Source organism: Fusarium poae, chromosome 2, assembly GCF_019609905.1.
Source record: "Fusarium poae strain DAOMC 252244 chromosome 2, whole genome shotgun sequence".
Taxonomy (NCBI): domain Eukaryota; kingdom Fungi; phylum Ascomycota; class Sordariomycetes; order Hypocreales; family Nectriaceae; genus Fusarium; species Fusarium poae.
Genome location: NC_058400.1, coordinates 9,439,377 through 9,453,314, shown reverse-complemented (window position 1 = coordinate 9,453,314; position 13,938 = coordinate 9,439,377). Strand labels below are relative to the sequence as shown.

The following is a 13,938-nucleotide window of genomic DNA, read 5'->3' as shown; positions in this document are numbered from 1 at the left end:
CGCTAGAGTTCCTTCAACCTTTCTATGAGGCCACGTTGGAAGCTGAAGGCGCTATGGCATCAATCCCACAGTCACTTGAGCTGCTGGACCTTCTCCTAGGACACTGCGAAAAGTGGAAGGTATATGGCTAAGTTTTACATCTTCCTGCTCTATCTATAGCGTATACGGCATGCTAATCAGCTAACTAGGCCCACTACTCGCAGCCGAGCAATCGCGATGATCGTATAATTCACTCTATCGATATGTGCTGGTTCATACTCGATAAGTATTACACTATGACCGAGGATGTCCCCGTATATGCCGCGGCCCTCCTTCTCCATCCTTCTAAACGCAAGGGCTATATTGAAGAATGTTGGCCCGAGGAATGGCACGAGGGCGCGTTTGCTGCCGCCCGTTGTCTCTGGAAAGAAGAATACAATCACGATGTCGAGATACATCTCTCAGAGCAGTCTTTGGCTGTGCCTGCATTATTAAAGCGAAAGAAGGATACGATGCTCTCAAAGATGCGCTTAGAGATGCGAAAGAAGACGATGGTGAGAGCACGGGGCAAGGATGATTTCGATAGCTTTATCTCAGAGGCTCCTATCGCACTTGCAGAGGATACTACGCCCCTCCAATGGTGGTGTAGTGAGGACGTTCGTACAGCGTATCCACGGCTTAGCCGCATGGCTATCGATATCTTGTCTGTACCAGCAGAATCAGCAGAGCCAGAGCGGACCTTTTCAGGGGCTAGGCGCACAGCTAGGTGGGATAGGTTACGATTGTTGATTGAGAACATTGAGAAGATTGAGTGTATCGGTAACTGGCTGCGAGAGGGACATATTAGACCGTCAGCTGAGGGTGGGATAGGCCTCCCGTGTGATCCAGAGGCTATAGAGGGTGATATCTAATAGCGAACAGGCCAAACGGGAGCGTTTGAGAAGTTTTCGGGCTATATAACTACACCAATAGATTCCTCTCACTTCACTCAGTAATTAGCTTGGCATCACGTGAACCCTTATATGAATATGCATGAATATGTTATATGAATATGTGTTTTGGTAGATAAGTTGAATATAATATGAATATAAGAAAATCGGTGTGAATATTCATATAGCCATGTATGGCTCTGATATCTGTCTGCTTTCGCAAAGCCCTCTCAATCATCATGTAAGTGGAGTTCCACCGCGTTTCGTTGTTCATGACGACCTCGAGCTCGGCCGTGGATTCCTCGCAGAGCCGGTATTCCTCGTGATCCTGCTCTCGGGCAACTCGCTTGACTCGCTAGACTGGCTAGCTGGGGTGATCCGGTGAGCTCTACGCAGGTCTGTCAGCTGCTGGATATCTTGTCAATGAGATTGAACGGGATAAGCACAGACTTTCGAAGATGGTCCGCTGCGGAAGACGTGACTTGCACCGAGAAGAACTCCGCTGCGCCTCTCATATCACATCGATTGCAGCACCAGACGTGACCTATCGGTAGATCCTGATAGTTCAGCTCAACTAGGAAGGTCCCGTGCGACCTAATCCAGCTCTTCCTGCCCTTTGCACCTTTTCGAGCCAACAAATCCTCCTGGACGAAGCGACGGTTCCTCCAGATAATCTTGGGCAGATCCTCAATAGTCGGGTTGGGAGGTAAAGCTCCAACGGCTGCTTCTTCCAACTGCTTGGCAACCGTTTTAGGCTGAGACAATCGTGAGAAGACGGAAGAAGGAGGTGTAGGGCAAGGTGTCAATGTTGTTGGCGGAAAGCCAGCTGGCGACGGGGAGAGTGGCGAGTTCGACATCCTACTGGTGAAATGGAATAGAAACCACGTGTAGAAGGGATTATTTCGATGGCGCGACATGGTTGGAAAACGCGTTCCACATTGCATACGCGCGGTGGGGTCATGCGTTAGATCACGATAGCAGATACTTAGCTTTGCCGCTAATTCCCCCGCTATTTGAGAGTAGACTCCTATCTGCGACTATCTAGTATAGGGTAGTGGCTCGGGAAGATCTGGATTTTCCCTCGAGATTAGACGATCACATGATACATATGTAATATGTCAATTATTTCAACTTTAGAAATGTGTGATTTGATTTGATTGAAAGGAAGAATTCGACGGTTTGATTGATTTGATTGGGGTGATTGATTGATTGAGTTGACATATGATGAGCGCTGATGCCCATGAATGAGGGGCTGAGGCGAAAGCTGAAGGCTTCTTCCAAAAGTGCGTCTAAGTAATGAGGCTTGCCGTATCGAGACGCCAGGATTCCTGCATTCTGAATGTTGAGCCGGAAGTACTCTTCGAAGGAGACCTTGGAGGCCATGTCGACACTCTCAAAATTGTTTACTATGTCCGGATCCCAGCAAACCCAGGCCTTGTCTCCGTCATAGTCTCCTCCCGATAGCTTAGAAGCTAGTGATTCGTCACCTAGAGAGGAAAATATAATGACGTTTTTGAACTGTCGTAGTTCTGGCTTGAAAACAGCCTTTACCTTCTGAATATCACTAGGAAGATGTGCTGGGGAGCGAGCAACGAGCACATCAAGTCCGCCAAGATCATCAAGACTCTGTTTTCCATCATCAAACGCCGGTGAAAAACACAGCTGGACTTCACCTGGTGCAAGGACCCCCAAGAAGTCGATAGTCATCAAGGCGGAGGTTGACTGGGCAATTTCGATATGAAGCTTGGCTTCCATCTGTCGCCAACGGCTCATTTGATGTCTGAACATTATTTCATTTAGAAACTCAAGTCTCCTTGGCTCGAAACCGCCATCAGCAAGGAAGCTCATTATCCCGGACCAGTCTCTCGGCAAACCCCCAATGAACCAAGACATGCCATCGTGGCTATCCCCAAACGTGGTGTAGGAAGTGTCACGGATCCATTTTCGAAAGAGTTCAGGCGTCTCCATGGCTGCTTTGGCATGGTCCAGATCCTTCCGCAGGTGCTGATCTATGCGCTCGTCAATGGTTCTGCGCATGAGTTCTCGATCAATCGCTCGCTCTTCCAAGATTGGGATGAATTGAAGATTCAAAGTGGCTGGCCCGCCGTAAGAAGAAACGGAAACTATTTTCAAGGTTCGGTGGGCGGGATCAGACCAATTGCAATCCCATTTTATTTGGGAGGGATATATCTCGATCCACCGCTTGTCTGAAGAGAAGGGAGTTGAATCCAACATCCATAACCCTTTGGCACCACCAATTCTAGCTTGAATGGCTACGGGTAGAAAGTCTAGGCCCATAATGTCTCGCACCTCCCTCAAGAGCGAGTGAGAAATTCTGCCAATACCATCGTTCATAGGCTTGTGATTCGGAGATTCAATGTCTGTGGGTCGATGCCATATCGAGTCTTCCATAAGAAGAATAGTCGGGGTTGTCTTGCTGAGACCTACGAGTATATAATAAGTCAGCAAGACATCCAATCTGGAACAAACGAAGGGCTTTGTGATGATACCTAATGAAATTCGATGGAATAGTTTGATATAAGGTCGGTGCAGATTGGAATCGAGCTGCAACAGCCAGTCTAGTAGAGAAAACCTGTCGCATACGGGATTAACTGACATGACTGCTGATAAATTGTTGGAATGGCTGGTTGTTTCAGGGGCCATACAACCAAAGTTGAGACCTGCCCCTTGCTCTGCGAATAAAACAACGCGCTTGCCAGTCATCTTAGGTGTGGTCAAACCAGCCTTTTCTTTTTTTGGTTTCATGTCCTCAATGAAAAATGCCGCCCATTTATAATGCAAAAAGAGGTGGTGCTTATGGACTAACCATCTCGCGAGTGCCCTTTTCTTATCCTTGTCCTGAAGGGTTGACTTACATCCATCGCCGAATAGCAGCTTAAGTTCCATAAATCGATTGAAACCAAATTTCCGATGAAGTCTGGAGCTTTTTGAGACACGGGTATTTCAAGCTCGAACTTTGGCTTTTTGTTTATGTTGTCAAAACGTAGCCTAGCTTTGTACCCCACAGCTCTTCCAGTGCTGAAATCGTCTTCGTGGCCCTGGACCCATACTTCTCCACCACACTTTGCTGGGAAAGTTTTTCCATGGAAATTCTTGTGCCGTTCCACGTCCTCCCAGAAGATGTCTTGATCTTTCCATGCCGGACGATACTATATCAAGACATCCTCCAGGTCCACAGAGCAGTGGCATGCGATGCGGTGTACTTCCCACTTGGCTATCATAGGTGCGTTCTTAATTCCTGCAGGGCATTTCGCTTGCTCATGATTAGTATACGTATATAACACAGCTGAATAATAAAAGAAAGACGTACGCCATACAAAGTCAAATGGTTCTATTAATCCATTGCCATTTGACGTCTTGAACCCTTGGTCTGCAGGGTGATGAGCTCTTATGTTGCGGCTTGGCATAGATGAAGACTCAATGAACTGGTCGTGTCTCTGATCCGCTAACGTGTTTGATAAGTGAGTGGGTCATCCAAGTGAGTGAGTCAGCTTAACCTATACCTTAATGCCAGATTTTCATAAAGCTATATAAAATCCAAGCTAACTTTAAAATAGCTAAAACTTAACTATTACATATTTAACTAACTATATAAAAGACTAATATACTTAGTAAAAGAATTCTAGCTAATTTATTTATAGCTAGTATAGAGAAATGTCTATTCACACTGTATAAATAAGCTTTTCTATATAAAATAAAATAGTGTCACGATCCCTGTCCCAGCGTCACGTGTACCCCACCTTTTTCACCAATCATCCATAGGCTCACCCGACACATCGTGAGCCCTCCACACCAACTACCCTGTAGCTCACCCAACATGTAGTGAGCCTTTTGCCAAAGCTCACTCCCTGCATCGTGAGCCTTCCCCTAAGGCTCACTCCCACCTCAGTGAGCCCTCATGTATATATACATTCGCTTAGCACTAGATAGTACGATGGCCTACCAGCTATCAATAAAACTTCCTTACCTGAATACGCCTTACCCGCTCTATTCACTATTAGGAGACGTGACACTTCGCAACTGCTCAGTGACAACGCCCTACGACTCTGCCAACATAAACCAGTACGGACTAGTTTATCCCTTGGGAACCTTCACCCGTCACAAATAGTTAGAAATCTACAGAAAATATATATTACTAAGCTATCTATATTACAGTAAAATCCAATTTTAGTGTATTTTTAACTATTTTATTTTAAGTAGCTAGGCTCTATAGGGTAGGTTATTTTTCAGTGTACAGTATACTGACTCACTCACTTGGATGACCCACTCACTTGGATGACCCACTCACTTATCAAATACGTTATAGCGCTCTGTATTTCCGACTGATTGTGCTCTATAAAAAGCTCATCCATTGCATCTATAATTGAAGGTGATAGAGAGATGCTTTCATCGAAGCTACTGCGAAGGGCTGACTCGTTAGAGGATCTATAATATCGACTGCCAACGTGGGGAGTGGATGGTATAAAGCGAAGCATTGACCCATAGTCCTCGTAACAGGGTATGTTATCAAGCTTGGGTTGCTCCCTGTATGAGTTTGAAGAAGACATCCTCTCGCGAATAGCAACTTCATTCATATCGGCCGTTACTTGTATCTGTTCCTGGCGTAATACGTCCTTCTGGATGAATTTTCAGAATGGAAACAGATCGCTCCTTTTGTGTCGATATTATTACGATAAAATCGCACTATAGTATCCAAAGATCAAACGCGATAGCGAGGAAGATTTTCTTTTCACCCCACAGGGACTGTTGTACCCCTCTCGCTTCAGAAATTATTATGTTGCGTGTTTAGTGAGTGGTGGGCCTCCTGCAGCATAATCATATGACTTTTTGCGCCACTATCCTTCAAACAACCCTTACTCACACATCTGACACAACGCAAGTGGTCGAGCGTTGATTACATACTCCATGCTCTTTTTCAGCTCACTGCAGACGTCTTGATAGCTCATTGATGCATCGGCAAGGTATACCTCCAACTTCGCATCAGGGGTTCCGTTCTCACGGATATAACGATAAACATGAAGGGCATCTTTGCCAAACGTTACTATCTGCATAACGTTACAAAGAATGCCGATCCCGGCTAGGGCCTCGGCTCCCGACATGTTGACACTGGCGAGGGATACTTGATCCCTTGTGAAGTCTGAGCTGTAAAACAGAAGCGGGGTCAGCAGGTACGGCTGACAGCAGTAAGTGTTCCTTTTGACCCTAATAAGCGAGTATTCACTTAAGTGAGGTGAGGATTTTCTATCTGACGAGCCAGTTATATACCCTGCAACCCATGCATCATGTCAATTCCCCATATTTCTCATCATGTTAGAGGCTATCACAGCAGTTCAATCAGTGCAAATAAATAGAAAGAGATTTCGAATAGCTCGACTGGCACCGAATTGATGAGACAATTTGCACCGACGAGAATGCTAAGTCTCTGCTCTACACATACGCCCATTCTCAGCAACGCTCCATTCCTCGCTACCAACCGCCACTGTAGCATAGAATAAATGCTCGGGATCATACTTCCTTTTGATCTTGAGAAGTTTGTCGTAATTGACGCCATAGAAAGTCTCCTGCCAGTTGTGTTGTTGGAAATCGGCTTCGTTGATATAAGCTCCAGCACCTGGTGTCGCGGACTCAATAACTGGCTGGATCACCTCAGTCATCTTTTTCTGAGCAGCCAACATCTCCTCCCAGGGAGCTTCGTTATCCCAAGGAAGAGTCAGAGATACCTGAGCCACGGAATGTCGCCATTGTGGTAGAACTGCGTTGCCGCTGTCACCGCCAAACTTTGATACGTTGAGTCCTACACCGATGTAGATAACACCCAACTCTGCTAGCTTTCGTGCTGTAGGTGCGAAGTCATTAACCTTGTCGCGCGGCAGTAAACGGCCACCGAATATCTGAGTTCCAATCTGAATATTTCCAGCAGGAAGAGGCCCCCAATAGTGATCGTAGTGTTCGTAGTAGCTCGAAAAGTGAGTAAATGTTGGTTCAAACTTGAAACCAAGAGTAGCCAGAGACTCAGCTAGAGGTTGAAGAATTCTCTTAACCTCTGCTTCAGTTTTATCGTAAGCTGTCAAGGCAGGAATTTGAAGAAACGAGTTAGAGAAGAAGTAGATAATCATGACACCCGAGTCAACAATCTTCGGAAGAGCGGCGTGGAAAGCGTCAATGGCGTCGTAGATCAAGTCTGGTTGACCTTCAGGTGCTGTAACGAGAAAACTGGCGCCGCTGACCTTGGCTTCTGGGTGAGCTTGCACTGTAGCTGAGACCACTACTCCGTAGTTCCCAGAGCCCGCACCGCTTAAAGCCCAGTAAAGATCACTGTTCTTGCTTCTGTTTGCCCTGGCCAACTTCCCGTCTGCAGTAACAACTTCGAACTCGAGGGTATTATCTGCCGCCAGGCCGAAATTGGTGCTCAAGGCGGAGTGGCCACCACCTTGCGTATACCCTCCGACAAGACCTACAGAGGGACATTCCCCAGTCACAACCACAAGGTCTTTTGCGTGTGCAGCACCCAAAGCCTCGAAGCCTTGCACTCCTGCACCGACTTTGAGAGCCTTTCCTTTGTAGTACTTGTCTTTCCAATCAATGACTTCAGTGCTTTTGAGGTAGTGAGTCCAAACAGAAAGAGCTCCAGCACCAGTTGAACGGCCGAGATAGTCATGGCCCGTATTGCGAATAACAAATCGAATGTTCTTCTCCTTGGAGAATTCCAAGGCAGCGGCAACGTCTTCAATCGATGTAACGTTGACGGCATATCGGACGTAGTTGCCCAAGGTACAAGGCTTGTCTCTGGGTTGGAAGGGATCGCAAGACTGGTTAGCGAAGATAGGTGCCATCATAGACGAAGACGACTGGGAACTACAAAACGTCAGGGGAAAAGAGGTTAAACGTCGTTTGTGAAGATATCTTACTGAATTGAGGAGTAGTGCCATTCGTTCTGCAAATTCTTGCACTCCTTAGCATTGTAGTTGGGATCATGGCAAGGACTTCCCAAGGGCAAAGTAGCCACCAAACGACCTCCGACGGTGTTATTGAGACGACTCCATTCGGCGTCAGAAGGCCAACAAGAGTCACCAGGAAAGCATTTGCAGTTCTCTTTCGCCGCGACACCTGAGCTGGTGGCTAGTGCCAGCAGCGAGACGATGAAATGACTGCGCATCCTGGAACTTTGCACGGACGGTGTGGTCAGGGATTTAAACGTTGATTGCAAGGAAGTAGGTACTCGTTGGCTAGCCGGGAGGGGGTGCCAACTAAGCAAGCTTAGTTGGCCACAAAAGTATGAGACAAGGCGAAAAGTGTGAGACAACCCCGCACAGGCTGCTGTCGCAAAATCATGACTTTTGCCCGCCAAAACCAATGATTTCTAGGACATCAATCAGTAAAAAAGTCATATATCACGTCCATCAAAATTATGCCCTCACAATCAAATCTGAGAGCTGCTCAGGCCGTTGTTCTTTCACGCCAGCGACTTCGCCGCGGTCTCAATCGTGATGCTGCCGGCCGCCCAAAGAAGCCACTGACTCTTCGTGCTGCTGAAGCTCGATATGCCGGCTCTGCTCGTGCATCTATCGGCTGCATCGTCAAGAGAATTGAGGCTGCGAATACCGTAGATTATGAGGATGTTGTCGATCCTAAGATGGGGCGCCCGCGGCAACTCACGGATGAGGAAGAAGAAGCTATCGTGTGTTATATCATCTGGATGGAAAGTCAGGCCTGCCTGCCTCCAAGTGGGAAATAGAAGATGCAGCACTTACTCTGCGGCGCCGCCGTGATCCTGATGCGAGACCTGTGAGCAAGATGTGGTACTCTCGCTTCCGCGATGATCATCCTGAGCTTGCGAAATCGGTATTGAAGTCGAGAGAAGCTTCGCGTGCCGAATATGAGGAAGGCGGCGTTGATGATACGAAGGAGTGGTTCCAACGCCTCAGCGATGTGATGACGAAGTACAATATCGGTGCATCAGAGACCTGGAATGCAGATGAAGCAGGAGTTAGAGTCGGAATGCTACGAGATAAGATGGAATGCCTCGTTGTACGCACCAAGAAGAAGTCAGCAACAGAGGTATTTTCTCCGCAAGATCGCGAGACTTGCACAGTCATCGGCTCAGGCAACGCAGCCGGCGCAACAACGCCCCCCTGGCTGATCTTCAAGTCGTTGCCAACGCTTGAGTGGGCGTTCATTGAAGGTGATCCTGATATGCGCTTCGCTCAGTCAGACTCGGCATTCTCAAGTGCGGCGATAACGCTCGAGTGGGCGAAGCACTTCAACCGATGCTCGTGGGAGAAATCTGCTACTGTACAGCAACGTCAGCTTGATTTTGAAGAGTGGTTTGGGTGTAATGAGCACCTTCAGGATACAAATAACCGCTTGGTTACTCACGATATGCCTCCCGCGGCGAGGCCTGATGATGAGGCTGTATGGCGGCTGCTCGTTATCGACGGCTTCACAGGCCACGGCTCATTCGAATTACGAGAATATATGATAAAGTTCAATATTCTCGTAGCATTTCTTCCGCCTCATTCAACGCATATACTCCAGCCGATGGATGTAGGCGTATTTCAATTTCTGAAGGAAGCGCATCAGAAGAAGCTTCGTGAGGCGTTGCGGAAGGGAAATCTTACCTTTGGCCGGCGTGCCTTTGCAGGAGCTTTTCAGGTATGTGCCTTCTTAATCAGCCTTCACCGAAAAAGGCCCCTTTTCTCACCAAAATCAGGAGATCTTTAATGAAGGCCTCACTGCCGCTCACATCATCTCGGGCTTCCAAAAAACGGGCATCTACCCTCCCACAGACCGACCTGCCATAGAACATCTTCTCAGGAAGCAGCTCAAGAAGAAGAAGACCTTCACGCCTGCTCATTTCTCACTTCTTCCCTCAGATATGCGATTTCACGCCGCTTCCAGCACCGCCGAGACCATCGGCGAGCGATATCACGATATCCTCAGTTCTCCTACGCTCGCAGGGCTCCGGCACATTCGCAACATCGTTCATGAAGCTGTGGTGCTTGAGGATGTTATCAAAAGTACGTGGATGATCGAAGAACTCGCATCGAAAAGCGGTATCACGAGAGAAAGCGAGGCCGCCGCGCAAAGACCGTCTCTGACCTTATTCCTACAGTATCGCTGCAAGATCTGCGAGATCAACAAGAGGAGGCTATCGCCGACGATAAGAAGAAGCAACATAAGCAGGGTATACGATTCACACGATCTGTCATCATCAAGGAGATGAACCGCCTCAAGGATGAGTGGCGAGAGAATAAAGAAGTTATCGTCAACGGCATACCAAAGAGGCTGCAGTTCAAGCAGTGGTTGGAGCACACAGGGAAGCAATATGACTATTTATCTATGGATACACAGCGTTCACAAATGACTCAAGCACTGAAAGAAGAGACTGACGGCTATATGATAGATACACAACTCCCTGATGATGTGCGTGAAGCTATCCGCAAGGCACAGTATGCCGCGAAGCCCCTCAGCGCCGTTGATCTCACCGGCCTCCCTCACAGTGATGATACGGTCAATTTCAACCTCACACAAGCACACGAGCACGAGGAAATGGATGAAGAAGACGAGATTCTTCCTGTAATTGAAGTCGCCGGCGGCAGCGAAGTCGAGATGCCCTCATCGCCGCCCTGTGCACCTGACTCTGAGTCATCACTACCTACACTTCCCTCAACTCCTTGTCCCTATCAACACCACACGCAGCTTCATGAGTCACTTCGTGATATCATCAGGGGAATAAGAACGGCACAAGAAGATAGCCTTATTGGCTAAGAAAACAGATATACGGCACATTTTGGCAGGGAAGCTGTTTCCCTTGCCAGAGCATCACCAGAGCCGTCGCAGTCATTTCTCCCACTCTGAAATAGCCAATAAATCAATAGAAGCTTCAAACTACGCCTTTTCATCAGTTTGAGCCTATTTTGACAAGATTTGAGTGTCATTTGATTGAAAAAAATGGTATTTTGGTGCAAATCACGCCAAGTGGGCATCTTCCGGGATGTCTCACACTTTTCGCCTTGTCTCATACTTTTGTGGCCAACTAAGCTTGCTTAGTTGGCACCCCCTCCCGGCTAGCCAACGAGTAGCCGTTTTATCGTGATGTTTTTTGTTGATAGGTAGACCATCTCTCCCACTTCGAAGGTTGGTCTCTCAATCCTTTTCGTATTATAGTATTTTGTCATTCTTTTTCTGACGAATTCGAGTTCGTTTTTCATTTCTTCATGCAAATTCTTCATGTCTTCTGCCTTAATTCGTGCGGCAGGGTTAATCGTCGGTGTGCAGTGTGAGAAATAGGCGGTCCAGTCCAGTCCAGGGTGTCTGGACTGGACCGCCTGTGTATCTGGAAGTACTGGACTGGACCGCCTGCCATAATTGGACTGGCACCAAGAGTCGGACCAAAACTTGATACGGTGATGAAGTTTCGGTATTGTTGCATTGATACTCAGTCCACATCGCATTGAGCATCAAGAAGTGCACTGGTCGAGAAAACTATGTACAGAAAAGGAGGCTCGGAAGACTTCATAGGGCGTAAGCGAGTGATGTCGATGGCAGTATTAATCATAGAGCTATCGTGGCTACTAGTTAAACTTAACTGGTCCTTGGCATTAAGCGCATCTATCGTGATCTCCAAATAATTATCTCGTCCTCATCCCACTGTCGGAGACACTGCATAGCTCCAATCGTAGCTGCTGATAATCGGTTCCTCTTCTTTGTCACCATGTCCCCCATCCTACTATACAACCGCTCGTTATCTGCCTCCGTTGGCGGGATGCCGTAAATGTCAAGTGCCATCCGCGCAAGCCGAGGCCAGCGGGGCCTGTTATACACCCAGAATGAAACCGGATCCCTCTGGTTCGCGAAGGAGGTGTCAACCGTGCCTTGGAACTCATCCATCTCGTCTAGCGGCGGCGGCAGTGGTTGGGCTGGCTTCTTACCAAGCTGTGCCATCGCCCCAAATAAATCCTCTTCAGAAGGAAGCTGAGTTGTATTGAGAATCTCGTCCAGGATATCATCCTCCGCTTCCGGATGAGGCTGCTCTGGAAGTGGCGGATCCCTGTACTGCCGCCAGAGGTCATGGAGTTGTTGTTCTGCCCTACAGATCCAGCCATCATCTACTCGGTCGGCCCATAGTTGCTTAATTTTAGTCAGCCGGAGTTGAGGGTGGAGGGCCACAGCGGCCACATAGACTTCAGTGTCGTCGATCTTCATGTAATACTCGTTCAGCTTCTGCCATCCGAGCTGGATGTTCAGATTAAGGTCCTCGTCCGGATCGTGCCTGTATTGCTCCATTAGGCGCTCCAGATGGTTCAAGAGAAACTCATAGCAAGGCAACACCTCCCACATAAGGCCGTTGCGGCCCTGCCGTGGATATCCTTCGAGTTTCTTTGTGACCAGCATCAACGGTTTTAATATCTCCATATACCTTGTGACCGTGACCCAGTCCTCAGTTGACATCTTATCTTCCACAATCAAGGGTTTGGCTGGAAACTTGATATGCTTATCTGCCTCTAGCCGTCTATTTTTCTGTGTAACCCGGTCAAGACGTGTATTGTGAGCGCGCTCCTCCTTCTCGGAATAGGCGTCGATTGGGGCTCGATTGAGGACGGCCGTCTCGAAGGCATAGTAATGTGAGTTCCACCGAGTATCGTTCGGCCGTTTAAGCTCGGCAGGGGGTCGGCGGGGCTCATCGTCCAGAAAGACAATTTTGGGACTCGATTTGTAGCGCTTTAAACTCTCTGGCGCGGCCGCCGCCAGCGTGCCTATCAGTAATCCACATAATGATGTTGCGGAGCTTACCTAGGGCACCCTTGCGCCGCCAAAGCTTGAGGTCGTCCTGGAGGGCGCGAGGAGCATCACCCTCGGTCTCGAAGGCCCTTAGATCTTTGCCATACATGATCTGCGTGGCCACGAGATTAACAATGTGGGCTGTACAGCGTAGCCGACGTTTGCTGGGATTGAAGCCAAACATTCGTCCAAGTGCGTCTACGCCTGTGTTGTTATTTCCGGCGTTATCCAGGACGAAGTAGCCCACGCGCTTCTCGAGGCCAAACTCCTTGATGATCTCCCCAACGCCGTCTGCAATAGCCTCGCCCGTGTGGCTCCCGTTGATTGGCGGTATAGACAGGAGGATCTTCTTCTTCTTGCCAATGGGATCGAGGAAGTGTGCGAACACTCCATTGAGGCTAAGAAGATTGCCAGCAGTCCAGAGATCGAATGTAAAGTGGACGTGGCCTTCTACCTCCTGCAGCTGCTCTACAACAACAGCCTTGTAATGGTGAAAGTCTCGTTTAATCCAGCTCACAAGCGTATGAGCTGTTGGTAAGCACCCAACGGTGCCAATCTCGGCATATGCCTCCTGTAGAAGCTCATGGAATTGCGGAAGTTCTACTTGGCGGAAGGAGATATTTGCGTAGGCCATCCAGCGTAGTAAGGCCGTCTTGAATCGCTCAGGACTGAAGTCGGATATGTCATTGCTGTGGAGTAACTTAATCTCAACCCAAACTTGGTCATGGCATCATTAATTAGCGACGACCAATCATCTGCTATTTCCACAGATGCGAATAACACTACGGAACTTTCTAGCCTCTTTCGTATGTCAGGAGCAAATCCCCAAAGCCCTGACGGTACGCATGAGGACACTACCGATGATGTCGACGATGCCTACAAAGGTATTAACTGGAGTAAGCTCGAAGGCTATACCATGGCACCGCATTCCAAGCGACAGCACATCTCCTGGACATGGGAACATGGATATCGCATTCAAAACATGAATAGCCAAGTTATCTTCTGGCTTTGCAAGATTTGCATACAGAGAAAGGCTAACAGGAACACGATGTACAATATTGCTGGCGGCTCGCACTCGCAGATACGTCACCTCCGAGATAAACACAATTTGGATGCGAACGGCCCTATTCAAAAGAAGCGGCGGCTTACTTTCAACGGCAACACCTCGACAGCAGGGCCGATCGAGCAAGCTCTTGTCAATCAGCGAATACCATCCAGGACCACCTAA

The 13,938-nt window shown here is 48.2% G+C and overlaps 4 protein-coding genes across 4 annotated transcripts; 1 reads left to right on the top strand and 3 right to left on the bottom strand.

Annotated features, from left to right (window-relative positions):
• Positions 1-1,178: 1,178 nt before the first annotated feature.
• FPOAC1_007221 (uncharacterized protein) lies at positions 1,179-1,825 on the bottom strand (the record flags this gene model as incomplete). The annotated part of the gene is made up of 2 exons (XM_044851689.1): positions 1,179-1,296; positions 1,359-1,825. 2 exons carry the CDS (start codon positions 1,823-1,825, stop codon positions 1,179-1,181), a joined length of 585 nt encoding a protein of 194 aa, XP_044710401.1.
• A 205-nt stretch (positions 1,826-2,030) lies between these two features.
• On the bottom strand, positions 2,031-3,815 carry FPOAC1_007220 (uncharacterized protein; the record flags this gene model as incomplete). Its single annotated transcript, XM_044851688.1, has 2 exons — positions 2,031-3,352; positions 3,785-3,815. 2 exons carry the CDS (start codon positions 3,813-3,815, stop codon positions 2,031-2,033), a joined length of 1,353 nt encoding a protein of 450 aa, XP_044710400.1.
• A 2,528-nt stretch (positions 3,816-6,343) lies between these two features.
• On the bottom strand, positions 6,344-8,085 carry FPOAC1_007219 (uncharacterized protein; the record flags this gene model as incomplete). Its single annotated transcript, XM_044851687.1, has 2 exons — positions 6,344-7,784; positions 7,838-8,085. The coding sequence occupies 2 exons, from the start codon at positions 8,083-8,085 to the stop codon at positions 6,344-6,346; spliced, it is 1,689 nt and encodes a 562-aa protein (XP_044710399.1).
• Positions 8,086-13,518: 5,433 nt separating this feature from the next.
• Positions 13,519-13,938, top strand: FPOAC1_007218 (uncharacterized protein; the record flags this gene model as incomplete). The annotated part of the gene is made up of 1 exon (XM_044851686.1): positions 13,519-13,938. The coding sequence occupies one exon, from the start codon at positions 13,519-13,521 to the stop codon at positions 13,936-13,938; it is 420 nt and encodes a 139-aa protein (XP_044710398.1).